Below are 26,923 nucleotides of genomic sequence, written 5' to 3'. Positions count from 1 at the left end.
GTACATTGTGGAAAATACTTGCCCTCTCTACCTTTTGTTTCAGTGTAAGGCATTCCTCTATGATCATGTACATCTCTTACAAAAATGCAAAATCCATGTCCCTTCTTTTTAGGTATGCATGTAGTCTGGCATACAACCAGTTTACACAACCCACTGATGTATTATCTCAATGTCTAATCATGGTTAGAATGTGAAAACAGGGACTGCAGAAGAATCTTACATACATGTGTGGCTGTAAGCACATGGTACCAGAAACTTAACCTTGCCTAAATATCTCCCTCGAAATTGATTGGCCTACACCCAGTCCCACACTCAATTACTTGCTCCCAAATATGCTAGGACTTGGGTTAGAAAATTGAATGAGTGTAGTTCTAAAATATGTGGGACGTGAGTATGACTTTATTCAGGATTTAAATACAATTAGCTCTTTGTAGGAAGATTTTTAATTAAGGTATTTATTAATTGCCATTTTAGTTTCTGCAAAATATGTTTCTGAATCCTGTTTTTTTTAAGATCCACTGTTTATGTCCATGGAAGAGCCTTAAATTCAGCCTAGCAAAGGCTTGAGTTACTGTTTAATGAGATGTATAAGGCTTAGACTTCCGGGTACCTCACTCAAAATTCTGGTATTGAATCATGTTTGTCCCCAAAGCACAGGGAATGCTACAAATCACCCTCTAAACATCTGCTGCGACAACATTTCACATGAAGTATTTTTGGCTGCTGGCGAGGCTGTAGCTACAGCAGTTCAAGGTGTCCATTCAGGCTTTGAATCCCTGCTTTTGCCTGGGTTCCTGCCTGCATGGCGAACAGACTGACCATTTGTTGATTGTGTCAGCCGGTACACCTTGACTCAAGCCTTGAGTATCCCATCAGATAATGCAGCACTCCTTCCTTCACGTGTGACTCTGCTGATCTGAAAAGCTCTGTCACCAATAGCAGCAATGTCACCCAAGCCTGTGGCTTGCATGGGTTTTCACCCCCTCTTGGTTCTTCCCTAACCATTGATGCACACTGGCAATATCCAGACTTCCGTGCGTGATTTCTTGCTGTTAGAATGTACAGACCCCTTGTTTGCCTTTGCTCATCAGTAAAGAAAGATGGGAAGCAGATACCAATTTAGATACAGTCTGAATGCCAACACATTGATCCTGGGTGAGAGGGAACTGATTGCTCATTGATAATTTTAGATTTATACTAAAAAGTGGCAAAATAGTCATCAATGCGTTGAAAGGGCTTGTGGTGTTTCTGAGGCTTAGAGATTGACATTTTTTTCATTTCTCTTATCATTTATGAGGTTTTATGCGTAATGCCTAAAATTGTTGAGAATGATAACGTGTTAGATATCTTCTCAAATTCACTTACTTTTTCTCCTTTTCCACAGTTTTTCGATGACCATCTCATGCTGGAGGATGTGGTTCCAAGTCTTTATCTACCTGGTTGCTCTCTGCAGCCTAACCAACACCAGCTTTTTCTGGCATTCATTTTCTAAGGGCCAGCACAAGGCATCTGTCTTTGCAGATCTGACGCCGCAAGAGATGACTTCTGTAAACAACTTTCTAATGGGACAGGAGAACCTTGGCCTTCTCTCGACACAGTCAAAGCTGTTGGGCAAAAACGCTATTTTTATGATCGATCTTCACATGCCCAAGAAACGTAATATGCTCAAATTCCTTGATCTGGATGGCCCCAAACCTGTACGTGAGGCCCGTGTTGTGATCTTCTTTGGGGACCAGCCTGCCCCAAATATCACAGAGTTTATAGTGGGCCCACTCCCCTACCCTTACTATTACCGCCCCTTCTCTTACAAAGGCAGTCGCTCTATGAGGTATGAGTCCAGACCCATGACAAGCCTAGAGAATGAATATATATATAAGAAGTTAGTAGAGTTATTAGAGCCAGCCAGCCACATCTTGCTTGAAACATCTGGATTTTCACTTTCCAACTGCACTGACCAATGCTTGACCTACTCAGACATAGCCCCACGGGGCTTGGAACCAGGGGAGCGTCGCAGCTGGATAATACTGCAGCGCTTTGTGGAAGGATATTTCATCCATCCCATTGGTGTAGAGGTCCTCATGAACCACCGTTCTACAGACCCATCAGACTGGACAATCGAAAAGATCTGGTACAATGATCAGTATTTTGACAGTGTCAGTGACTTTGTGGCAAGCTATGACGGAGATACCATCGAGAAAATGAAGTTACCAGAATATTCAAAAGATGACCTCTATTCTACGTACATCCCTCGGGGCAAGTTTAAAACCAAGACAAACATCCATGGACCAAAGATCTGTGAGCCCCAGGGCAAACGCTATATTGTCCACGGAAACTATGTGGAATACGCGGGATGGAATTTTGCTTTCCGAATTCGTCTTTCCACTGGCTTACAGCTGTTTGACATTAAGTACAACAATGAAAGAATCGTCTATGAGCTGAGCATACAAGAAGCTATTGCCTTTTATGGTGGTGCCACGCCAGCTGCCATGCAAACCAAGTATATAGACTCTGGATGGGGCATGGGGACAGAGAACTTTGAGTTAGCAAAGGGCATTGACTGCCCTGAGGTGGCCACCTACCAGGATATTTATCATTTCTATGACACTGATAAACCAGTGCGCTACAAGAACGCTCTCTGCATATTTGAGCAGCCTAGTGGCCTTCCTCTGCGCCGACACTTCAATAGCAACTTTAATGGGGGCTTCAACTTCTATGGCGGCTTAGAGAACCATGTGCTGGTGGTCCGAACAATCTCCACTGTCTACAACTATGACTACATCTGGGATTTCATCTTTTATCAGAATGGGGTGATAGAGGTGAAGGTCCATGCCACAGGATATATCCATGCCACCTTCTTCACCCCCCAAGGTCTACAGTACGGCAGCAAGGTGTACGACTATGTCCTTGGGAACATGCACACTCATTTGATAAATTACAAAGTGGACCTCGATGTTGCAGGTATGTTTTCACTCTGGAAGGCCATTATTCTGGGTGTAGTCTTGCACTTGCTTCGGAGTTGTGCAGTATCTGAAATGTCATAAGAGGCACCAAGACATATTCGGAGATGATAGAGAAAATCATCAGTGGTAAATATTGGAGTACTTTAATTAGATCATGGGAGATCATTTTACAAGCTTCTTTGGGGCATTGTAACAGTCCATGCATCCATTGGGTATGACCACATTTCACAAGATAATCCTGGGCTTTATAGGAGAGCCCAAAATTTAACCATCTAAGAGCAAGTGAAAAGTTCCTTTCCTAGCATCCTGATGTCATTTTCATAAATACACAGTATCTATAATAAAAGGTAGTGCACTGAAGGAGGGAGATGTACTGCGCTAGTCAGTCACTGGCTTTTGGCCTCTGAGCCTCCCTAATTCAGTAGAGCCTATAGGGCTTATCATTAAGCCCCTTGCGGCACTTTTACACCGCCGGTCTATCACTTTGACGCACTGGCGGCATAAATAATGTGCTGCGTTGCACCATATTTACAAATTGACACATTCAGGCAGATGCATCCCTTTCTAAACTCCTGCACTACATTATACCTGTGTCAGGCACAATATATGCAGGGTGGGCTTTCCCCCACAAGAAAGCCTCATAGAAGTGGCGTGGTGAAAAATATCAGATTTCACTGCGCCACTTCTAGGACGCCACTGCACCAAAACCTTTTGCCTGCCTCACAGCAGGCATAAGGGTGACGCAAGCCATTTCACATGGGGTTACCCCATGTGAAATGACACGTTACTGGAGTTGCCTCTGTTTTCAGACACAACCCAGCAAATGCCTCACTTTTGCACCTACAAATACGCCTGCATTCCTGACGTATCTGTAAATCCTCGCGACATGGAGTGCCGTACAGTAAATGCGGCGCGTTCAAGGTATCGCATGGAGGGTGCACTGAAAAGTGTTGCATTGCTGGTTTCTCTCTGCGATGCAACACTTTTCATACATAAGGTCCTTTGGCTTCTGCCCCCAAGTGAAGGACCATCGCCCTGGTACATAGATAACCTTCAGTGGAGGCGCAGCTGAAGCTGCTCTTCAGAAAGCAAGGATCGTTTGCTGAGTGAGCATCATTTTTGATGCTCCCACTTAGCAAAGTTTTTTGTTTTATGAAAACAAACTCCCAAAACTGGAGTTTGTTTGGCCAAAAACTAATAACTTTGGCCCCGGTACATGGGGATTAACAGTGCCGTCGCGGAAGCGGCCATGCGGTTTAAGGTTTTCCCTGGTGGAGTGTAACCCAGTGGTGGAACTAGACATTTATCTGGGCAGGAATGCCCCCATTTAACAAGGTGTTACAGCTCGACCAGAATCAAAACGGCCACCGTAGTGTGTTGGTTTGGCTCAGGGCACAAGTCCTAAAAAAAGAAGTGGGGGGACGCTGTCACAGGAAGTGAAGTCATGACAGGAAGTGACATCATGAAAGGTGGCTTGCACCTTCGGGCTAATTGCCTCCCCTCAGCTTGTGCAGCTTGCTGAGTGAGCTCCGATCTTGTCTTAGAGAGGCCAAACAGTGAAGTTCAGCTGTTTGGAAGGGGGGACGGCGTCCACCCGGTAAAATAAGTGGGGGGATGCTGTCCACCCGCGTGGTACCCCGACTCGAGCTCTGGTTTGGCTCCTATCTGTGGAACAGGGCCAGCTGACCTCTGGGCCTGACTTCTCAATTTGATCAATAAACAAAATAAGCAGCCTCCGATGAGGATAAACAAATGTTTTTTGTTCTGCACTAACTCCCTGCAGTCCCTGTGGCTCGGTACTCATATCTCTGCAATTACCCGCCATTACACATGCATTGAACACCTCAACCGAGCCCTGTATAAAAACGTTTCTCCGGTCAAATCAATATATAAATATTGCCTGCTGCTCATGATTATCATTTTAACTAACTACCATCATTGTCGCACAGTGTGACGTACCCAGGGAGACTTACGACGGCACTCTGAGGGCCACTGGGTTTGGAGATCCTATTCTGAACATCAGGAGATCCCTTTTGTCCCTAAGCAGTGTGTACTCTCGAGCCCTCCCTCAGTGGCATCCCAAGTGAGCTGTCCCAGTGACCTGCATGGGAGTGAGAAAGTATTCCCCCTTCATCTGTGTGCGCATGATTTATCACTCTCTGATCGAAACCTTTTCTGACGGGCACTCAACCACAATAAAGGGATCCCTTGGGTAATGGGGAGGGCGCGTGTGCCACCTTGAACCAATACAACATACTAACTTGGTATTTAATTAAGCGAGTTTTGTCGTCATTGGTATCTGTGAACTTCGGAATTGTTTATTCTCCAAAAACAAACAAAGGAGGAACTGAGCTATCTTTCTTCCAGCCGGAAAGCTCAATCAATCAATCATCGCCATTTATATAGCGCGCTACTCACCCGGGAGGGTCTCAAGGCGCTGGGGGGGAGGGGTTCGCTACTGCTCAAAAAGCCAGGTCTTGAGTTGCTTCCTGAAGGAGAGATGGTCCTGGGTTCGCCAGAGGTGGGTGGGGAGGGAGTTCCATGTCTTGGCTGCCAGTGAGGTGTACATGCACTTGCCCAACTCACACTGAGAGGTCCACAGCTCCGGTGGATTGTGGGAAGCCCAGGCATGTTTGAGCTTCTCCAAAGTCTGCCTTTGTAGTTCCGCCATGCGATAGTTGGCATTATCAGGATACACTCCTCCGTCCTTGCTCACCCTCCATCCTGGAAATGACACCAACTCAGGGTTCTTTATTGGCAGTGACTGCTCACTTAAAACTCACACCTGTGTCTTCTTGCACTGCAGTCTCACAGTGGGGCTTACTCTGCACTCACAGTCATTGCCCGCACAAAAATGAAGGGGTGCTCAAGCTACACGCACACACACACAGACATACTCTGCGGTGCTCGCACTGTGCTCACAAGGACTGCTCATGGTGCATGGCATACACTGCACTCCCCCAAAGGCCCATTAAGCACTCAATGGGCACACAGTGCAGTCTTGGCACTGTTCACTCTGGACTCACTCTGTACAGTCCCACTGTGCTGATAATGGCTAGCCACACTGCCCTCTTCTGAATGCTGCCAGTACATTCACACTCACATAACTCAGCATGCACTGGCTAGTTTGCATTGCTAGCATTAGCCAAGATCTTATTCTTTTAGAATAAAAATGTATGTACTGTGCATACGGAGAGGGGTGTTCAGTCAACACTTTTTCACCCATTGGTCTGCTGCAGCGTCATTCACATTTTGCCTTCACCTTTCACAGCATACAGCATGATGCCACTGGCTTAACTCCCTGTGAGTGACAGCATTTTGCTCTTACACAATGTGCACATCTGCTCAATAAGTAATCCCCTTCAGTAGCAGGGACTACTGGCACACTGTGGCCTTTTGAATAATATCCTGCAGCCAACGCTTGCCTTCATGCAATCATGGTCAGCACTGGAAAAGGTGAAAGATCACTCACCCCAGACCGATTGGCCTAGCTAATGTGTATATGTAAACTGGGGTCGTTCACCTCTTTTGTTTGGGGGCCTTCACACTACTGAATTAAACTGGAGGTCACTGGGCAGGTGCTGACACTAAGAACTCTGTAGTGCACCCTAATAACATTCATTATAATATTTCCCAACCGGTACTTTAAAAAGGAAAACGTACTTCAATACACACAGCTAAATACTACAATTGAAATGTCATATAAAGTTTTTGCCTGTTGCATTTGCTATATGCTTTTCACGGTACCCAACACTAGGCTTGCTGTATTGAACATATCCTCCTAAAAACAGCAGAAAGATGCCTGCCTACTGCCTTTGCTATTGGTTTTTACAACATGTAATGATGCCTGCCTAGTGTATCTGAAAATGTGCCTTTCACAAGGTAAATATGCCGCCCCTTTGCATAGGAAGTATACAAACCAGTAATTAATGGAATGTCTAAACTAATTTCAGTGACATGTAATTACTCAGGTCGCATCCCAATCCACCGTTATTTTCTCACCGTGCCACATCAGTTTGGACCCAGCTACATGCAAATCGATCTTGACACTGCTCAAATGAGAACAGTACATGTGCACTGCAAAGCCAGGTCCCCTCTAAAGCGGTAGTCAATAAACCCAGACCAGGTTTTGCCCTTGTTTGGGATCAGCTGGGTATAGCTTGGACCAAGTGGCACAGTATGCACAGGACTCACATCTGGGGATATGCATCCCATTTAGGGTGTCACATGTGTTCTGGTTCAGGGTGGACTGTTCCCACGGGAGCAGGGTCGAGACTGATTTGCATATTACGGGTTCCAAACTCAGATGGCATGGTGGGCAAAAAAACAATGGGCTAAGAAATGACCCTGAGTAATTACTATCGGGTAAGATTAATTCAAGCATTCCATCTATCACTTTTTGTATAATCCTCTTGGCTTTTTGATAATATAAAAAGACCGGCCTATGGAACTTCACATTGACTTTTCAAATGAAAGCACCTATTGCTGCATTTTATACAAGACCTGCTCTACTCTGTTTAGCATTGCTTTTTCATAACATACAAACTAGGCTGTATGTCAGATTATCTAGAATATAAAATTAATCTGATCCTGAATGTTATGCAAACTTCAAACTTTGACAAAAACATGCATTTTCCTCACATTTTTTTGATAGGAAGTTTTGAAATCTGTGAGGTTCCCAAACTTCTCCCTATAACAACTGTACCCCAATTATGTGGCTAGGCCCAGCTCCTTTAACCTTTACCATGCTCATGACGAGCTGAGCTCGTCATGAGGCACGGTGCTCCAGTGCTGAGCTCCTAATGGACCGTGGAACGCTCAGGTGCGGGGAGAATTCCCCTCCTGTGAGGGCCTTCCACGGGACCGTGCACCTGTGACGAGCTCAGTTCGTCATGAGCACAGGAGCGCCGTGCCTCATGACGAGCTGAGCTCGTCATGAGGATGCGGGCGCTGTGCGCGCCCCTCTCCCCCCAGCACAGCGGGGGAATTACCCCTGCAGCAAAGGGGTTAACAGGAAAAGGATCAAATCAAGGACTGTATGAAGCCTATATTAACTTTGTATGGTTACAATTTTCAACGGTTCCTGTTGCAGGTGCTAGGCCCAGCCATAGAGGTAGGGCCGACTGGTTTAACTTTCAATCAGTGTAATAACATGCACTGTTCATCAGTGATTGAAACAAAAAGTCCAGGCCACTCAAAGGAAGCTCTTCAGCTGCTTTCTGAAATGATATTTCAAATAGGAAAGCAGCCTGATGCAAGACCAGGAATTATTTTCTCTGGCAATAAGGGGTTTAGCAAAGGCACATGCAGCCCCTGCCACTCAGATGTGCTCACAGTTTGCTGGACTGTGTTCAATGAAACCTCTCAACTATCAGCAAGGGCAACTGGGAGAGCAATGGGATGGTGCAAAGCGAGCTTACAACAGGCCGCATATGACACGCATCGTGTTGACGGTAATTCAAGTCCTGCTCAGCTCTGTGGACCTTCTGTGGAATCCTAGTCCAAATCAGGAGTTTTCTTTACAGGGTAATTTCCCCATCACCGACTCAGTCACAGAAAGGGCCTTCTCTACACGAGGCAGACAGCAGAACTCCTGCCAAAACTCTACCTATGCACCTGCACATCTTCTGGGCAATGGCAGTCTCCTGTCCTGGGATAGTGCAGACTCCATATTAGCAGTACAAATCCTCAGCAACAGATAATGCATGCTGATCACCAGCACTTTCTAGTCACCCAAGCCCGCAGACTCTTTCTGGGTGTCAGTGTACCACCACAGGAGTCACAGTGCCTACTCCTTAATAGGTCAATACAGCAAGGCTCCCAAACGGGAATGCATCATATTTTCCCCCACTTGTCCTGGTGCTAATAAGGGGACTTGCCCCACTAGTCCTGTAGAGAAATCAGTCAACGTTAGACATATATGCCAAGAGTGGGTACATCCACTAGCCTCATGGCAGATGTCAAACATCGGAGATGGTCCTTCCTCTTCTTTTCCAAGATTCCCTGTATGTCTTCCCTCTTTTCAGTTTTATCTGTCTGTGCAGGAACTTTTAAAGAGAGATGGTGAGTAGTCATTGGAGGAACTCCCACCAAGTTAACCTTTGCCACTTCATACCTCCTTCATCAATGTGCATTCATAGGCATCACTCGCCCTTGTCCTGTGGAGTTAGCCCACTGACTGTCGTACTCCTCAGTAGCAATCGAGAGTTTTACAGATGGTTGAGTTTCCAAATATGTGGTCATATTAGCTCTTTTTCAGTTCACCCAGTCCTCAAATCTAACAAAAAGATTAGTTGATACCGCATCTCTATGTGTCAACGGTAATGCAAATGGGCAACATAACTTTCGACGAAATGCCACAGTATTGATGACTAGTCCAACAGAGGTGAACAACCCCAACTTATGTATACACATTAGCAAAGCCAATCGATCTTGGGGTGAGTGATCTTTCACCTTTTCCAGTGCTGACCATGATTTTATGAAGGCACACACATTACATGAAGTCAAGCGTTGTCTACAGGATATTATCCAAAAGGCCACAGTTTGCCAGTACTCCCTGCTGCTAGATGGGATTACTTATTGAGCAGATGTGCACATTGTGTAAGATCAAAATGCTGTCACTCTCAGTTGGTTACGCCAGTGGCATCATGCTTTATGCTGTGATGGGTGAAGGCAAAATGTGAATGACATCCATAAAACTATGAAAAACATTTGAAATTCAATGGTTGTAGGGTGCTAACCCAACCCCCTGTTATACGGTTCCCACTAAAAAAGGTAGGACTGCGTATTAGGACAACAGGACTTCAGAATGTAGGGACTGATTCCATCTACACCACCAGAGGCTGTTAGCCCAATCCCTAGCTAGCTCACAGTGCCTCACCTGAACCCCTAACCTTCCTGGGGTGGCAGGTAATTTTGTCAACCTCCAACATGACACTCTGATTCCAAGGGAACTGTGTAAACAGATCTTACCTCTTTTGTTGTATACTCATGCTTGCCCTTGGTAAACATGAGAAAGATACAAATAAAGTTTTCATTCCTTTTCTTAAAACAATTTTAATCTTGCATTAAGAGAAAGAGCTGTGATTATTAGGCAGATGAAACAAAGCAAAGTAAATAGCATTATGAACATGGTGAAAAGAAAGAACAGTCCAACCATGGCAGTTTCATTTCTAGATATATATTCCTACCTATCACTATTGCTAGTCTGAGAGTATAGTGACTGTACCCTCTGCTAGATATCTGAGGTAAGACTGAGACCCATACCTAGATAACTTGGCCAGAAGTAGGTTCGGCAATCCTTCTCTTCAGGAAGGAAGATCAGTGTCAGAAGAGCTGCATGTTGAACACAGCATTTGTTCTAGGAAAGTTTTGACCGAAGGTCCCCTCTGACCTGTTAAAGGACAGTGCACCGTTTATATATTAAAACCACTGAGTCAGAGATACAGGTCTGATTCAATGATGTGTCTAGATGTTAGGAACTGTCTTTGAACGGACAATGAAAGCACATGGATATATTTTTCTGCGGTCCTAGCCTTGAACAGAAGTGTACTGATTATGTAGCAGGAAAGGCTTTCTGAAAACAAGAAGTATGTATGGTGTCTTCTTAGAATATTATCATGCTAGCAACACATGTAAAAATATTATAACTAAAACAATGTCTGCTAAAACGTGTGAAATGCCAACTAAAATGGAGAACCAAAGCGGGTCCTAGAGGTCCTCACTACACCCTGCCCTTGACAGTGGAAAGACTAAGCTTCTATATAAAACTATACTAAAAAAAAGGCCAAACCATATACCAAGAAATGGTCACGTTCACAAGCCAAGCACACAGAAGCCTTTTAAAAATATGCAAGTTAAAATGTACTATAAAATGAATACATTAAAAAAAATGTATATAAATACAAGGGGTGAATTTTTGAAGAGTTGGTGACAAGATCAGAGTGCTAAATAAGCAGGGCAGAATTGCTTCCTTGCCTACCTTTTTCAAGAAATTGCTGGAGGAAAACTGTAATATCTATCATGGAATTTTAATTTAAACTAGAGGGAATAAAACTGGCAATCCCAGAGAACAAATCCTTTGTAAGCCAACCCTCCAGCACACCTACGTTGAACCGAAATTCATTGACCTTATAAGTGCTCCCTCTAACCTCCCTCGCCAAGTGCCAATTCTCCATCCAGTTACAGTACTTCTACCTCTTTGTTAGACTACTACACCCGGGTAAATCCATTGGCGCCATTTGTTAAATCATTGATCTATTATAGCTCACTTTCTATTTGTAAATGCATCACAAAGCTAGATAGCCCTCACACATCACAGGTTATAGTTTAGGTCGGTTGCAAATAAACTGTTTATTCATTCTGTGCAGGTGCAGAGAACAGCTTTGAAACAGTAGATCTGGAGTACGAGAATATCACCAACCCCTGGAGCCCACGCCACAGAATCGTCCAGCCAAAACTTCAGCGCGTGCAGCGTTTGACCGAGCGTGAGGCCGCCTTTCCCTTTGGGAAACCGATGCCCAAGTACTTCACCTTTTACAACCCAAACAAGCAGAACCGCTGGGGTGCACAAAGGAGTTACCGGATCCAGTACAATTCCCATGGGGACAAAGTTCTACCCAGGGGTTGGAGAGAGGAAAATGGTATCTCGTGGTCACGGTAAGGACACCGGTTTGAGATGATGGCACTTGGTAAGGGCTCCTCAAAAATATTGCCTCTATTTCAAAAGGGCCTGTTTAGATGGGCACGTCTAGGTGGGCATGCCTACAACTGTCCAGTTGTAGAGACCAGGTCCAGACACTAACGTTGAATTTTGGAGTCCATACTTTGATTTATATGTCCTGGTCTAAAGGTCATATCAGTGGTCATATCTTGTTTTAGGAATCAGTCCACGTATTATTGATGGGGCACCTGTATTTGCTTCCTGTACAAGGGCACAGTTCTGTTGCACATGCTGGAGACAGTGCAGCACAAAGCACCAAGGGGCCCATTTAGAGATGGGTGATCTCCAGACGGGGAGATATTGGGCTCAGAGTTACTGTTACTGGTCATCATATGTTTCTGTACCCAGAATAGGGACTAATTTGCACTACCTGGAATTTCTGCATCAATTACCACATACGATTTTTGATTCCTACATCTTTCCCATGTTTCTCCTGCTTCCAGCTGAAAAACAACGTGCATTTAGTTTCACCAGGTGTGGGAAGGCATCTGGCAAAACTTTGAGTAGAGCGGGTCTTTATCCCTTGGATATACCCCAGTACAGGACTTGCTCGGAAAATGCGCCTACTTGGTGGCTCACCTGCTGCTCATTGTGTTTGCATGCAGGTGGCTGCCACCACTTGAAGGGCCCAGTAGTCACAGCCAACTCATTTTCTTGTGTGAGCTTACAGAACCCACTTCAAGGGGGAAGTGTCAAAAGGGCTCATCTTCTGACATCAGATGGAGTCTGTGTAGGGCTTCCTGGTCGACACTGAGCAGTTTCTGAAATCCTCATTGGCCACTTCAAAGACTCCTCTAGATGTCAGAAAGACACAATAAATTTGTATCTTTAGCTAGGCGGTTCACATTTAGAGCACCTTAGTGGACTGCTTTTCCCATGCACTTGATTCAGTAACATGAAATATGCACGTGCACAACAGGATTTCTACATATGCAAAAGACCACTGCCCATGCACAGTTTGAAAATCTCCCTAAACTTTGGATGGGAATACATAGTGCACCACCTCTACTGCATTCAAGTAAACAGAAATACCCTGTGTAACCCCAAAGTACACAGATATCAAAGAAGAGGATGGAGGCACTTGACCTTCACGTTAATACTCCTCTTTGGCTTGAATTCTGCGTTCAGCTCAAGAGGTTAAAACTTTTTTATTGTTTACTCTTTAGGGGGCTGAAATGACAGAGCAGTGTGGATATTTTTAGATTTATTTTGAATACACCCCCTAGCTAGCATAACACAATAGCCTTGAAGTCCAAACAGCAATTGTCTAAACTTTCTTTATAGGTCTAGGGTTATAATTTCAGAATGCTCTTATCTTAGCTTCCACTGTACTTCTTTCTCGCACCTAAGTCATATAATAGCACCCCCCTTGCTGAGTAATATAATAATAGTCAGGTGCCTTGTAATGAAGAACATTTTTATTCTAAAGTTCCTCTCCAATGTACAATATATAATACCAGGTCCATGTTCATCCTCCATGCTGTGGTATACAGGGTCTAAGGTTTTAACAATATATCCTGCCCCTCACTCCATCCTCATTCTCCATGTGTATTAGACAATTTGCTTTTGGGGCACTCATTATAGGATTAAACCATATGGAGGTTTAATTAGCTTCCAATATCCCTACCTTACAGAAAAATGTACGTCACATTTCAGCAGAATAGTTATCACAATGGTGAACTGCTGAGAGAGCAGAATCATAATGCCTATTTTTTTAAATAAAAGATGAGGTTTCCGATTTGGGTTGAAATATATGACCTTGCACCATGGTGCAAGGGTGCCTCTGTAGCATGCAGGATTGTTTTGGTGCAGGAAGGGACACCTTCCTGCCCAAAAACAATCATAAGAGGCATTTTCCTCATTCTATGTGTACTGCAGAGCGCAGCACACACTGAAAGAGAAAAAAGGAGGCGAAATACACATATTTCTCCCTGTTTCACCTCACCTTGGGGCGTATGGATTTGGTGCTTCCCCATGTTTGCATGATTTTATAAATCTGGGGCAGCATCTAAATCCATGGATACTGCACGGGAAAACCTACTGCAACGCCCATCTAATGGCTACCGGGCGCAGAGTAAGGCGACACAGCAATTTGTGCTGCATTGCCTTACTCAAGATCTATGAGACCACTCAAAGCCATGCAGGGTGACTTTGAGCGGCTTTACAAATCGGATTGAGAGCCCTACATCACGCATGTACCACTTTACATGGTGCAAAAGTGATGCAAGGCTCTCATAAATAAGTCCCTGTGTGTAGTTGTCATACACAAACCGCCACTGGTCATATAGACGATTTATTTTTAACTGGAAGCATGTGAAAGAAGATAAGATCAGCAAAACATTTATATTTTTTGTGAAACCAATTTTGCTCCACACAAACGACAGAGAGAATGGCGTTCAAACCATGAAGGTTTTATTATCAAATTTAGTCAAGGTTCCAAGTCAATCAATCAATGAATCAGTTTATCAAGGAAGGATATACCATTCAGTCATACTGTCTAAATGCGTACATTATGATAAGAAAGATGCAAAATATAACAATAAACAGCGCATAAAACTGGAAATAATTGGTTCTATAAAGAAACCTCCCTCATCTAAATAAGGCATTAAAAGTGACAAGGGAGAAACTCTGAGTGGAAGGTGCCTGTATCAGATGAACCACAGTAAGGTTCAAGGGAAAGGTGCACAGATGATCAAGCATGAAGCTCAAAACCTTGGTATGGGGAAATTAGCAGAGTTACTGAAAGGTTTTCCCTCAGCGAAGTTAGGACAGGATCGCCTAAACTATTTTAAGAAAATAAGCAATCGATATGAAATAGTAGGTTCTGGAAAAGTCAGCAATCCAACTCCCTCTGGATGAGCCAATCAGGATACACTGTCTCCTAAGAGCAGGGGCACTCCCTAAGTACTCATCGTCGAACAAAGAAGTACAAAACTGCATCGCTTGGAAAGTTACGAGTGTCTGGTCTTCCTGGTGGAGGAGGTTCTCTCCCATCCCCGTACACTGCACATCCATAGCCAAGTTGCAATTAGTGCTCTCTTGTTCAACAGTTTCATAGTAAAAACAAAAGGCTATTCCTTCTAACAAACACTGAAAAGGCACCTGCAGGGGAAAGGAAACTTGAATGTTTACAGTGCATTGTATGAAGAAACAATTCGAGTAGCTTGGGCCTAGTCACAGTCAGGTCAACGTTAAGTGAGGAAAATGGCAGTCGAAAAAATACGGTTGGCATAAGAAAATTTACTCTGGTTTGATTATATAAATGTGACTTTTACTGCCTGTTAATGTTGCCTCTAATTATTACTCTGATTAATACATTGCACACAGAGTAATTACTTTATCACATGGGTGAAAATAATCATCAATGAATGTATAGAGCAGTAAATTGCACAGTTTTAATGCCTCTATTGATGGCTAAAATATTTACCAGACAAAATAGATCGGCATTCTAAGAACATCTTCAAAGACTAGTTATTCGTTGCTGCTTACGTTTGGACTTTTCTAATTCACTCAGCTCTTCATTGGCCTTACATTGCTTCTCCTTCAACTCAACGTCATCTCTCAAATACCTCACCATGGGGACCACATTGCGCTGAACTGACCCCTGGATTCTCACCTTTGCCCAGCAAATTCCTGCATACAAGGCAGCCGTCGAGGGAAGTTGTCTCCACCTCGCCGGACCCGCTCCGCGGGTCCCGCAGCGCCTTGCTCTCCAGAGGCGGCTGGTCGTCTGGGAGTGTTTGCAGAAGAGGAGCGGGCAGGCGACAGCGCCGGCGGGGCTGCAAGCACACAGGCAGGGACTCCAGTGTCCAGGAGCCCCTGCGCGCCCAATCCACCACACCTGGGCTGCTCTCCCCGCTGGCCACGCCCCCCGCCAACTGTCTGAAACACCGGCTCTCTCCCCTGCTCCTTGGGACCACATTGCGCTGAACTGACCCCTGGATTCTCACCTTTGCCCAGCAAATTCCTGCATACAAGGCAGCCGTCGAGGGAAGTTGTCTCCACCTCGCCGGACCCGCTCCGCGGGTCCCGAAGCGCCTTGCTCTCCAGAGGCGGCTGGTCGTCTGGGAGTGTTTGCAGAAAAGGAGCGGGCAGGCGACAGCGCAGGCGGGGCTGCGAGCACACAGGCAGGGACTCCAGTGTGCAGGAGCCCCTGCGCGCCCAATCCACCACACCTGGGCTGCTCTCCCCGCTGGCCACCTTCCCCGCCCCGCAGCCCAATAGCCCGCCGTATTTGAGTTTAAAGGTGACCAGTGCCACCGCTTCGCGGTAGCGTGCCGGGAGAAGCCCAGGACAAGGGCGGGACCGTCTGTGGCCGTCAGGGGCCCAAGGAGGCTGGGCTGGGCCCACTCTCTTTCGCCTGCACTTCCTCGTTTTCAGTTGGACCACGGTATAGGCTATGGACATGCCCTCACCGGCCCTAGGCGGAACTCCAGTAAGGGCGGGGGGAGGCAACACCGGGACTCTGGACAATTACTTTAAATCGGCTAAGGGTGACGGGGGAAAGGAAAGCTCTTTGGAGAAGCGCAGGGCCGAGCGTCGCCGCTCTATTGAACACATGAAAAACAGGCCTCTCAGCGAGATAATTCCCTATCCTATCTCCCAAGAGGAAAGCCCACTTAATGGTAGTCAGGATCTATCATCCCAAGAAGGCGTCCCACTACTATTACGGGATAGCATTCCCAACCCCGGCTCATTCCCCGAGCAGACTACGGAGGCTATCCCAATCCCAATTTCTAGTAGTATGGCTGTCGATTTAGTCACCCAAACGCCCCCCGCAGTTAAAACCAGGAAAAACAAGCCCAAGCAAATTGTTGCAGCAGAGGTACACGGCCCTCCCCCTAACAAACGCAGAAGGAAGACGAGGGGTGGGCAGGGGAAGACCAAGATACCCCATTCTGATTTTGGAAAAAATCATAAGTCTGTACCCACCTCAGACAGGTTTATAGAGAATGAGCATAATGCTACTCCCCCTAAGGGTACCAACACTACTACCACTGCTTCCACCAGCGACCAAGGGGCCAACCCGCTCAACATAGTACCCCCCGTCACTTCTTTGGGGAACATAGAATTCCTACTCAGATCACTCTTGTTGCCCATTAGCGAGAGTCTGAAGAAAGTAGAGATCAGGCTTACCATCTTAGAGGCAACCCTAACCAGCCTGAAAACCTCGGCCAGTAAACAGACCAGAACCACCGAGCCCAACCCACCTATAGGAACCTTCCCCAATATACAAAACCCTTCCACCAATGCGTGACCCCCTCTGGGTGCCGTTGCTGTCCCTCCTTTGCAGCCACTCATGGCCAACCCAGCTCTAATCCCACCCAACAACTCTAACACCTTACCTCCACAGATAATAGTCCCAGCTTCCCACAGCTTAGCTCCTGGTACAAACCCTGGGGTTCCATCGAATGCTAGTATTTCTCCCCCACTCCCTGACAAGCCCGCTCCCAGACCACGGAGACCCGACTTGCCACCGGAAGCTAATAGCCTTATGGTGGTTCTGGCGGGTGCCCCCCCTCTCGAAATGGGCGAAAGTGAAAACTTCCAATCATTCAAGAGGAAAGTCATCAAATGGCCGAATTGGAACAGACCCTTACCAGCCCATCTCAACAACGAGATCATTATGGTGAGAAGGGTACCATGGTTGGGGAAGACGAGGAAAACAATAATAGGGGACTGCATTATGGTGTCTTTCCGAGACCCTGGGACAGTATTACATATTTGCGCTGGGTCAAACAGATCACTGGATTCCACCATACAGACTCTGCCAGTCTCCTTTTTCTTTCCTCCCATCCGTATGCACCATGACCTGCCGCAAGGCAACTGGACAAGGGTAGAACGGAGACCCAGATATAAGGGATATGCTGCACGTCCAGTTTACCGACCCCCGGAGACACCCTTTTTGCACTACAATCGTTTTAACTGTTTGAGTGGACTGGATGGGGTTGATTGACTGTCCCTAAACCTTGACCCCAATCATGTGACCTCGGACAACGGTCCCAGTGAACTTTCTGATCCAACTGGATTTACCGTTGACAATGTTCCTGACGTAGTAATTGGTGTAGCATCTGGCACTTGTTCCCCCCTCACTTCCAACCCTGCAACCCCCCCTGCTGCTGCTACTGGGCACCTGAGACTAATCTGGTGGAACGTGGCCGGCCTAGCTAATAAGCTGGTCACCCAAGACTGGGTAACTTATATTGAGTCCGGGGATGCTTGCATGTTCCAGGAGACCTGGCAAAGGGAAGAACATAGGCACCAGGGCTACCTGTCATTTTCCATCCCGGCTAGGTGGAAGGGCAAGGGTTGCCCTTCAGGTGGACTCACAACCTGGGTGGCATCCCACCTAGGCTGCCAGGCTTCACGTTTACCAGTGCCATCTGATGATATTCTAGTGGTTCTATTGTCCTGGCCGAACCAAGCGAAACTTGCCCTGATAAACATCTACTCCAGGCCAGTGGGAGCTTCTAGGGAATCTTCCACCATAGATGAGCTTTCAGTTTACTTAGCTGAAATGCCAAGAGATCTACCCTATGTAGTGGGAGGGGATTTTAATTCCCATTTCGAGCCGCTGCCTGGCCTCCCAGAGGGATTCCCCATGGAAGAAGAGTCCAGGTGGTCAGTACCTTCCCTTCGGTAGTAGCTCCTCCCCCGAAGGCATGGACTCCTGTAGCACTGCAGATCACAGCCCTCACCCTAAAATATGGAATCAGAGCCTGTAATGGGCGCATCAAGTCTGATGTACCAAGCAAAACCACCTATAACAGAGCGGGAAGAGAATCTCGCTTTGATTATGCCTTGGTACAGATAGTGAATTGGCCATCTATTCTGGACTTTAGGGTCACTGAAAGACTAGATAGTGATCACAACGCCCTTGAACTTGATCTCATCCACCCCGGCCTTCAAGCCTCTATAACAACCGAGGAGGAGACCAAACCTGAACTTCTACTGGGTAACAACAGGAGAAGAATCAGGTGGGAAAAACTAGCCACGAGCCAAGTGAAACTCCCGAGGCTCTACGCAGGGCTAATCCCTATTTTGGAAAGAGTGGGAGATTTAGCTAATGGCGTGGGCAACAAAGATTCCCATGATAAATTATACCAGGCCCACGAGGACCTCATAAAGGGAGCGGCCCCCAACCTCTTTAGTAAGGTACAGAATCCGAGGAGGGGACAGCAACACAAATCCTCATGGTATAATACAGCCTGCAGGAAGGCAAAGGGAGAACTTCTCAGAAGCATCAAGGAGGGCCTAGGTGGAGAGAAGTAGACGGGCATACAAAAAACTAGTTGCTCATGCTAAAACTGAATGGGAGGAGAACCAATGGGAGGAGCTAACTAATTCCCTCGCAATAAGAGACCACCGAATGTTCTGGAGAGTAGTTAACGGGGGGTCGGGGAGTCTCCACTCGGCAATAGAGCCTAATATTGCAGCTGGGGTGTGGCAGGCACACTTCCAGTCTCTTTATAGCTCTAAGCTGGGAGAAACCATGAATGACATCGGTAATGGACTGGCTGAGTACGACGGGGATCTGAAAACAGTGGGGGAGGTCAAGGCAGCAATAGCAGGACTGACATCGGGAAAGGCGCCAGGATTGGATGGCCTACCCGGGGACCTGTTTAAGCAGGAGCCCGACGTCTGGGCCCCCTACCTTGCCGTTCTGTTTAATGGAGTTCTGCGCGGCATGGAAATCCCGAGTACTTGGCTGGGGGCAGAGGTGGTTCCCATATTTAAAAAGGGCTCGCCCCTGCTCCCAGCCAATTACAGACCAATCAGTTTAATTGATGTGTCACAGAAGCTGTTTAGTAGGATACTGTTGAACCGGCTTCAGGACTGGGCAGAAGAGACGGGTACCCTTAGTCCGTATCAGGCGGGCTTCAGAAAGGGAGTCTCTACAGTGGACCAGGTTTTTCGCTTGAACATTATTTACTGGAGGGCAGCGATATTCGAAGGTGGCAGCTTATACAAAATATTTGTGGATCTGAGGGCCGCCTTCGACCTGGTGCCCAGAGGGAAACTTTGGAGTGTTTTGGCCGAGATGGGAGTCCCCCCGGATATCTTGATAATTTTACAGAGACTGCACCATAACAACTATGCCCGGGTCAGGTGCTGGAAATTTGGGGAACTGACGGACAGATTCCCCGTTGACAGGGGGGTTAGACAGGGTTGTGTATTGGCACCAACCCTGTTCTGCCTCTTTGTCAATGGGGTAATTGCCCACCTAAATGGCACTGAATACACTGACGCCCCAAGGTTGAACGGCAGCAGGGTGCCTGCAATCATGTTTGCAGATGACACCCTGCTGCTGTCCAAAACCCCCATGGGGATACAGAGGATCCTTGACTCATTTGTGGCCTTTTGCACAGACAGGGGCTTAGAAATCAATGCTGCAAAAACTAAGTTTATTGTCCTGAACCCAACCCAAAAATTGTGCCCGAATCCCCTATTGGGATCCTCACGGCTAGAGAGAGTCTCCACCTTTGAATATCTTGGTGTAACCTTGAACGAAACCATGTCCTGGGGATCACATCAGACTAGGGCTAATCTTAAATTAGTTCAGACCACTGGGGGCATTGCTCGGATGATGAAAAGCTCCACATACCGTCCGTTGGGGCCGCTCATCCAGATCTACAAGGCACAGGCCAGGGGTGCTATTATGTATGGGGCGGAACTGTGGGGTCACACATCTTCCCGCAGTCTGTCTATAACCGAGAACAACTTTATCAGACAGATAGTTGCACTTCCGCCTAGCACCCCGCTCCTTCCCCCGAGGATGGATCTGGGAGTGAGACCAATAGCTGACGAACTAGGTCTCAGACCCATAGTCTTCTGGCGAAGGCTATGGAGTAGCAAAGAACTTTCTACTTATAGGGCGGAACTGAGGGAGTTTCTAACCCATCCCAAATCTTTACAGATCCCCTGGATAAAATATATACATAAATCCTGTGTGAGACTGGGGTTCCCCGACCTCTGGTCCGATCCAGGTAATGCCTCACTAAAGATCTCACGGAGAGCTCTGGTCAATGTTTACCATGAGCAGAATCTAGCCATGGCCTTGGACTGTCAGGGTGAAGGGTCATTAACATCTGTATTTGCGCAAAGCAAGGACTCATACAAGCTGGAGAGGGTCCTGGACGCTATGTCCCTCGTGCTGGCCAGGAAGCTATTCCTCCAATGGAGATACGGCACACTGCCTCTGCGATCTTATACTAGCTCCTGGTCAACACCGCCCTCTACCAAGCAATGCCCGGCATGCACTGGTGCGGAGGAAAGCGAGTTACATGTGGTCTTGTTTTGCCCAACTTACAAGGCAGCTAGGAAATACTGGCTCCTCCCACTTATTAGAAACCTTGGTTGTAGGGAGTATCTCCCGATGTATAGAATTTTAAAAACTGATGTTTCGAGTCCAATTGTGTTTGCACTAGCAAAATTTCTTACCAATGTCTGGCATACTCGCACCCGTATTCTAAAGTCGCAGGCTCCCACCTAATTTTAAGTTTAACAAATTTTAAACGTACGGTCTTTTATCTGTGCTAACTCTAGTAGTACTTAATTCTTAGAATGGAACGATTTTACATTGTACAATATGTATTTGTTGTTTACTCTTGATGATTTTATAATGGTTGTAATGTGTTCTTATTGTATATCTTTGATGGTCAAATCGGCCGAAATAAAGATTGATATATACATAAAAAAAATACCTCACCATAGCAAACAGACAAATCAAGCAAACTGCAACAATAAATATAGGCCTCAAGATAGCAGCTAGAAATCCACTACCAATATTGCTCGGCCAACTACCTATAGTAGAAAATCCCTTTCCAACTGCTTCCCAAGCAACTGTTGCTTCCAACTCCTTTACATCCATTGCCACTCCAGTGATAGTTTTCAAATGTCCTCTTATTCCTAACTCTTATTGATTATAAATGGGTAACACTGTTGAACTTTGAGCATTTTGCGAGCTCATCCTCTTTCACTAACAAAATATATAATGCAAGTCTGCTTGGCAAAACCCTAGACCTAAAATCTATCAGTTCAGTATCAATAGTTAGCAAAGCTCCAGCTGGACTACCTGCAAGCTTGTCCACTAGTGTGGAAAGCTTTATAATCTTTCAGTCATTCAAACCAACACCTACTGAAGGATAAACATAATACAAATATCACGTCCCTGCCTTATTTTCAGGCAACTTGAGATAAGCTTGCTATCCACACACAAAATAAACTCCAGGAATAACAGGATCCTTTCCTGCAAGCACTTTTGTGTTACCTAGAACTTCAAACTTGTAAGCAAACTGTTATGCACCCATAAATTGAGCATTCTAAATCTTATCTTCCCTCCTATGGAAACATAACCTCCCCTGGTGTTGAAAGTCTAAATTTAATTTAGGATTAACTCCCATCTCTTTGTACTTCTCCTCCTCCCATATATCTTTCATTACATCCATCCTGCCACAGTTCTATGACATATTGTAGCTCTCCTCGTCACCAAACCATCAATTTCTTTCTTCTCAATGGCATTCATCAAACATGCCAGGCTATTTCTGTGAGCTCGGGCAACATCAGGTTTAGTTAGGGACCTAAAGAAATGCCAAAAGTGACACAGTTCCCTCCCTCCTTGCCAATATAGTGGTCCACCCACCGGATCAGATGGACCTTAAGTTTGGCTATGGTGGTGACTACTCCATCTCCTCTCTAGTCAACTTCTCAGATGACCCGATGTCATAAGAGTGGTCAGAGAATTGGCTATATGTCCATACATAAAGCTATTTTTTTTTCACTGTCCATCACCATCAGGCAAACCCAGGCGGTGAAGAACAGTAAAAAAGAAATAAGTCCAACCTCGCCATGGGACACTACTCCCATGCTAAACGGGGCTTTAACTTTTATATTTACAAAGAGAACATCCAATTTTGGGGTTTTCTTTTTGAAAACCCTACATGAAAACTGTTAAAAGTATTGACAGGAACCACTGTGAAATGATGCTTTAGAAATTACTTCCAACTTGGCAGTCATTTCTAAATGTGGCGGATGGAAGCTCTACTATGGCGAAGGATTCATTTTTTCCATCGCCGGGACAGAGAAACAGGCAGTCCACCAGTATTTTAATAAGGTACAAAGACATACTTTGAGAAATAATATTCAAAATGACCCTGATGATAAAAAAGACTAAGAAGAATACTATAGGAAATACCATAAGTAAGGGGATTGTGATGGTATGTGACACGCTCTGCTACTTATATAGGTAAATGGGTTCTCACATTCTTTGGGGTTTATAACACCGGTATACTAATATAGCAATTTTAAAAAATGCATTAGAAAAAAAGCCTCCTTCTAAAGTATCCGTATGTAAAATTCTAAGTTCGAGGCTTGTACTGAAGAACATGGGAAGTGGGTTTAGAGGTTGACCTAATGGGGCCAATGTCAACGGGGGAGCTTAACACTATTAACAAATGAGTTATAAAAATTATGAGGATAATCAACATAACAGCAAGAAATACTCTACGTTGATTCTTTGAAAGATAACCTCAGTTTCTCTATAGTCGGACTGTAAAAGTTTGCAATGCGATTTGATGATTACTGCAAATGACTTCTACATGTACAAAATGGCAAAATTGTTCTTGTTGTCACATGATTATTTTATGTACAGGTGTCTTCAAGAGTGTTCCCTAGACCTACTCCATCTTCTTCTAAAATGGCAACCCTATTCTTCAGCACCCTTGGCCCAAATGAATCTTCAGAATTCAACAAGGTTTCCTTTCATCAACACAGTTCTTTTAAAAATCCAAGGAACCAACAAATCTTCACTTTGTTAGCCTGATTCACTGTGGTTCCTAAAGCACTGTTTCTTCTGCATCCAAGTCATAAGTGATTGGATCAAATCCACTTTCTGCAAAGTACGTCCATTCAGGAGCTGAGTATCTTCAACTAGGCACCCTCGTTCTCTTCGAATATCTGACTACTAACTTTTAAACTTTGATGTCAGTTAGTCCTCTTGGCTCAGTCTCCTCTGTGACAGTTTGTGGGATGTGTTCCACAGATAAATTCTGTTTCAGTCTCTCACAACTCCTTGGCTTACTCTCCAGGACTAAAGTTGTGACACTGCTTTTGATGCAGGAGGGCAGTCACATCTTTAAACTAGTGAGAGGCATGTCACCCCACATCAGCCTGTCCTTTGCAGTCATCAAGACAAATACAATCTAAAATATACACAAGTGCATTAGCAGGCACAACAGGCAGCCTTATGACCCATCCCCTGAGGACTGTGTGTGTCGATAATCCTTTTCGCCAATCAAGGGTACTTTGGAGACTCATCAACACCAAAGGCAAGGCATCCAGCCACTTTAAAGAGGTAAACACACACACTCAGCCGGGCTGAACTTCAAAGTTTAGTTCACTTGTTAGACGTTTCCAGAAGCTTCTGGTCAGTAGCTACAGTGCAGTCTCTGTTCAACTTTTAAAGCAACACACATCATTCTCAGAACTTCATTGTTGAGATGAGTTCCACAATCTGACTCATGAAAAAGTGGGAATTCAAACCAAGGTATTAAATTACACAGAAATAGCTTATCTACGGTGAAGCTGTCATTTCTTCTACTCAGGTGTGCTTCCACCCAACAGGAGAAAATGCACAGAACAACCAGGACATCTCACAGGCTATTGCCTACAGACATTTTGATAAAATCCAACTGAATACGGTTAAAGGAAGCTGCTGATCTCCCTATGTGACTCTGCGTTACCGTGGTTCTCCTTCCTACATTCAATTGCTGGCATGTAACACAACAGTGACAAAGATTCTCAGCCATTACTCTGAAACAGGGATTAAACCAATTCAGCCTGAGCAGCTTCAGCATGGTGTCTCTATATGTGTGAGACCTTGAAAGTGTCTGACCATCAGTGGCAATCTGGCAACACACGTCTCTCATCAGCTGAGACCCAGATCACATCCTCAGTCTTACATAGCTCTGACCCAACCCCGCTGTTCAACCTCTGGCACTTCTTCCTGCAATCTCTTGACTTCTTTCCATGTATGAGCAATGGTCAACATCAAATTAAAGTTGGTCTTGTATTCAGACTAATTTGAATAATCTCCCTTAAATGTATAGGATCCCTCCACGCAATACGGAGCAACTTCGTTGGCATACCGATTTCTGGCAGCAACATAATCATTTCCACCCTGTGTGCTGTGCATTTCATCACTGCAATTTCAAACAGCATTTGCAGCACTTCCAACAATTTCAGCATGTAGTTTCTGAACCTAATTAGAGACTTCAAAGATGTCATAAACCCACTTTACGACCACTGCTTTCCAAAGTTTTACACAACCCCAAAGCCATACTTGCTATCAGTAAAAATGGTGACTTTCAATTAGTCTGAGACACAGCAAGCTCCAGTAAGAATGACCAATTAAGCCACTTAGGCAGAGATTACATCACACAGCCAGGATGCTTATACTACACCTTCTAAAGTGTAGACAGAGTAAGCACCTCTAATATTTCCACCATCATCCTTTAAGCATTAGCCGTTCACAAACAATACATAATCATACTCTGCAAGGGGGTCATCTTTAATATCAGGTCTTGGCTTGGTGCATAGTTCAGTCACATCAAAACAGTTGTGTTCAACCCCCCCCCATTAATTTAATATTCTGACAATGGCAAAAACATAACAGGATTTAGACTACAACATCTCTTTAACATTATGTTATGGACCATCAGTATGATCGTCTCATATTTTGTAAGATTTCTACTAGACAAGGGAGTGGTGAACTATCACTGTAAGTGGATAGCATATTACGCTGCTCTCACTCTGTTCAATGCTGACACATACAGCAGCCATAGCCTTTAGGCAACCTGGAAGCACTGCAGCTACTACGTCAGCAGTGGCGGAGAAATAGGCCACTGGCATTTGGGAATCAACATGTGTAACTAGTTTCACAAGTTTAAGTTTAATTGATTTAGTTCTCGACTGAGACCAACAAATGTTTACAGATTAAAATTACATTTGAATAGTAAAATTGCCATTCGAATACAAAGTTAAAAATGATTTAAAAATGTAAACATATTAATACACACAAATTCATTAGGCGGTGCCTTACAGAGAGAAATCAGGTTCTGAACAGAGTTCATTTTACAGTTTGTTCAGATTGGTTTTAAAAATCACTTTCTAGCTTCTACGACATTCAAGTTTGAGCAAACAAATAACGTGTTCTAAGTCTTTCACCCCGCCTTTACATAGATCAGAGACTAGTGGCTTTTTCCTTTGGATACCACTGAAAGGTGAATGATTTTAAAGGCAGTATCCCAAGATGGAGTAATATAATGCTTCGCCTCGCTCCATGGTTTAAGTTAAAAAAGATATACTGCTGCACTTTTTATATACAGTAGTTTCCGTATATTTTTTATACAATGGTAGTTCAGAGCAGTGTTGGATATCAAGATCCATGCTTAACCTTGGTGTTAAATGTTTTAGGAAAAGTTTCAGATGTGTTGGAGTCCATGATTTCAACAAATTAAGAGTAACATTTGATAGTTTAAAATCGATAGATACGTTTCTACAAAATACATAATTCGGCGATCCTTGCTCGAATGTCTCAATTTTTAGTAAGGATCATAGGGTTTTACTTGTTCTGCGTGAACAAAGTTATATGCCCATTTTATTATGTTAGTGATCCCTCTTGCATAAGAACTGACTAATGAGAGTTTGAGACGAAGAGCTTGTACCAGCACAGCTGGTGACATCTTAGTCAGTTTCCGGAGGACTTTCCCTTCTTTCAGGTCAAGATGTTTCCATTGACTTATTGGAATATATTCTCTTGCATATGATAGTACTGATGGAATCTTAGAGCTAGATACTTGTAGAAGAGAAGAGAAGTGCCTTTGACCAGTGGAAGAGTATAATTGTTGGAGAGCACCTAGGTGGGCATCGACTTTATGGCTCAGGTTTTGCAAGTGGGGCATGTTTTGCAAAGATTGTGAAAAAATGTTCCCTAGGTATGTATATTTCTTTACAACTTCCAGCTGTTTCCCCCCCCTAAAGACCAGTTGCATTTAACATATTGTTTCCTTCCTGTAAACAGGATGATTTTTGTTTTAGTGACATTAGGTATTAAATAATTTTCTTCTGTATAGTTAGTTTGTGCCTGTAGAATCCTTTGCAGACCAAATGGAGTCAGATCTAAGATGCCCACATCATCTGCGTGTATCGTAGTGTGGATTTTATAAGATGCGAGTTTAGGTGG

General features: G+C 44.9%; 1 protein-coding gene across 2 annotated transcripts in view; it reads left to right on the top strand.

Moving 5' to 3' along the window:
• AOC1 (amine oxidase copper containing 1) overlaps window positions 1-26,923 on the top strand; it is a 303,383-nt gene that overhangs the window by 130,798 nt on the left and 145,662 nt on the right. For both annotated transcript variants that reach the window (XM_086940930.1, XM_086940931.1), the window contains 2 exons: window positions 1,385-2,958; window positions 11,330-11,618. In XM_086940930.1, coding sequence (XP_086797056.1) covers window positions 1,392-2,958; window positions 11,330-11,618 — 1,856 coding nt within the window. In that variant the 5' untranslated portion in view covers window positions 1,385-1,391. The remainder of the gene's footprint in view (window positions 1-1,384; window positions 2,959-11,329; window positions 11,619-26,923) is intronic.

The sequence above is a fragment of the Lissotriton vulgaris genome, chromosome 10 (genome assembly GCF_964263255.1).
Source record: "Lissotriton vulgaris chromosome 10, aLisVul1.2, whole genome shotgun sequence".
NCBI lineage: Eukaryota > Metazoa > Chordata > Amphibia > Caudata > Salamandridae > Lissotriton > Lissotriton vulgaris.
This window is presented reverse-complemented; position numbering and strand designations above follow the sequence as displayed.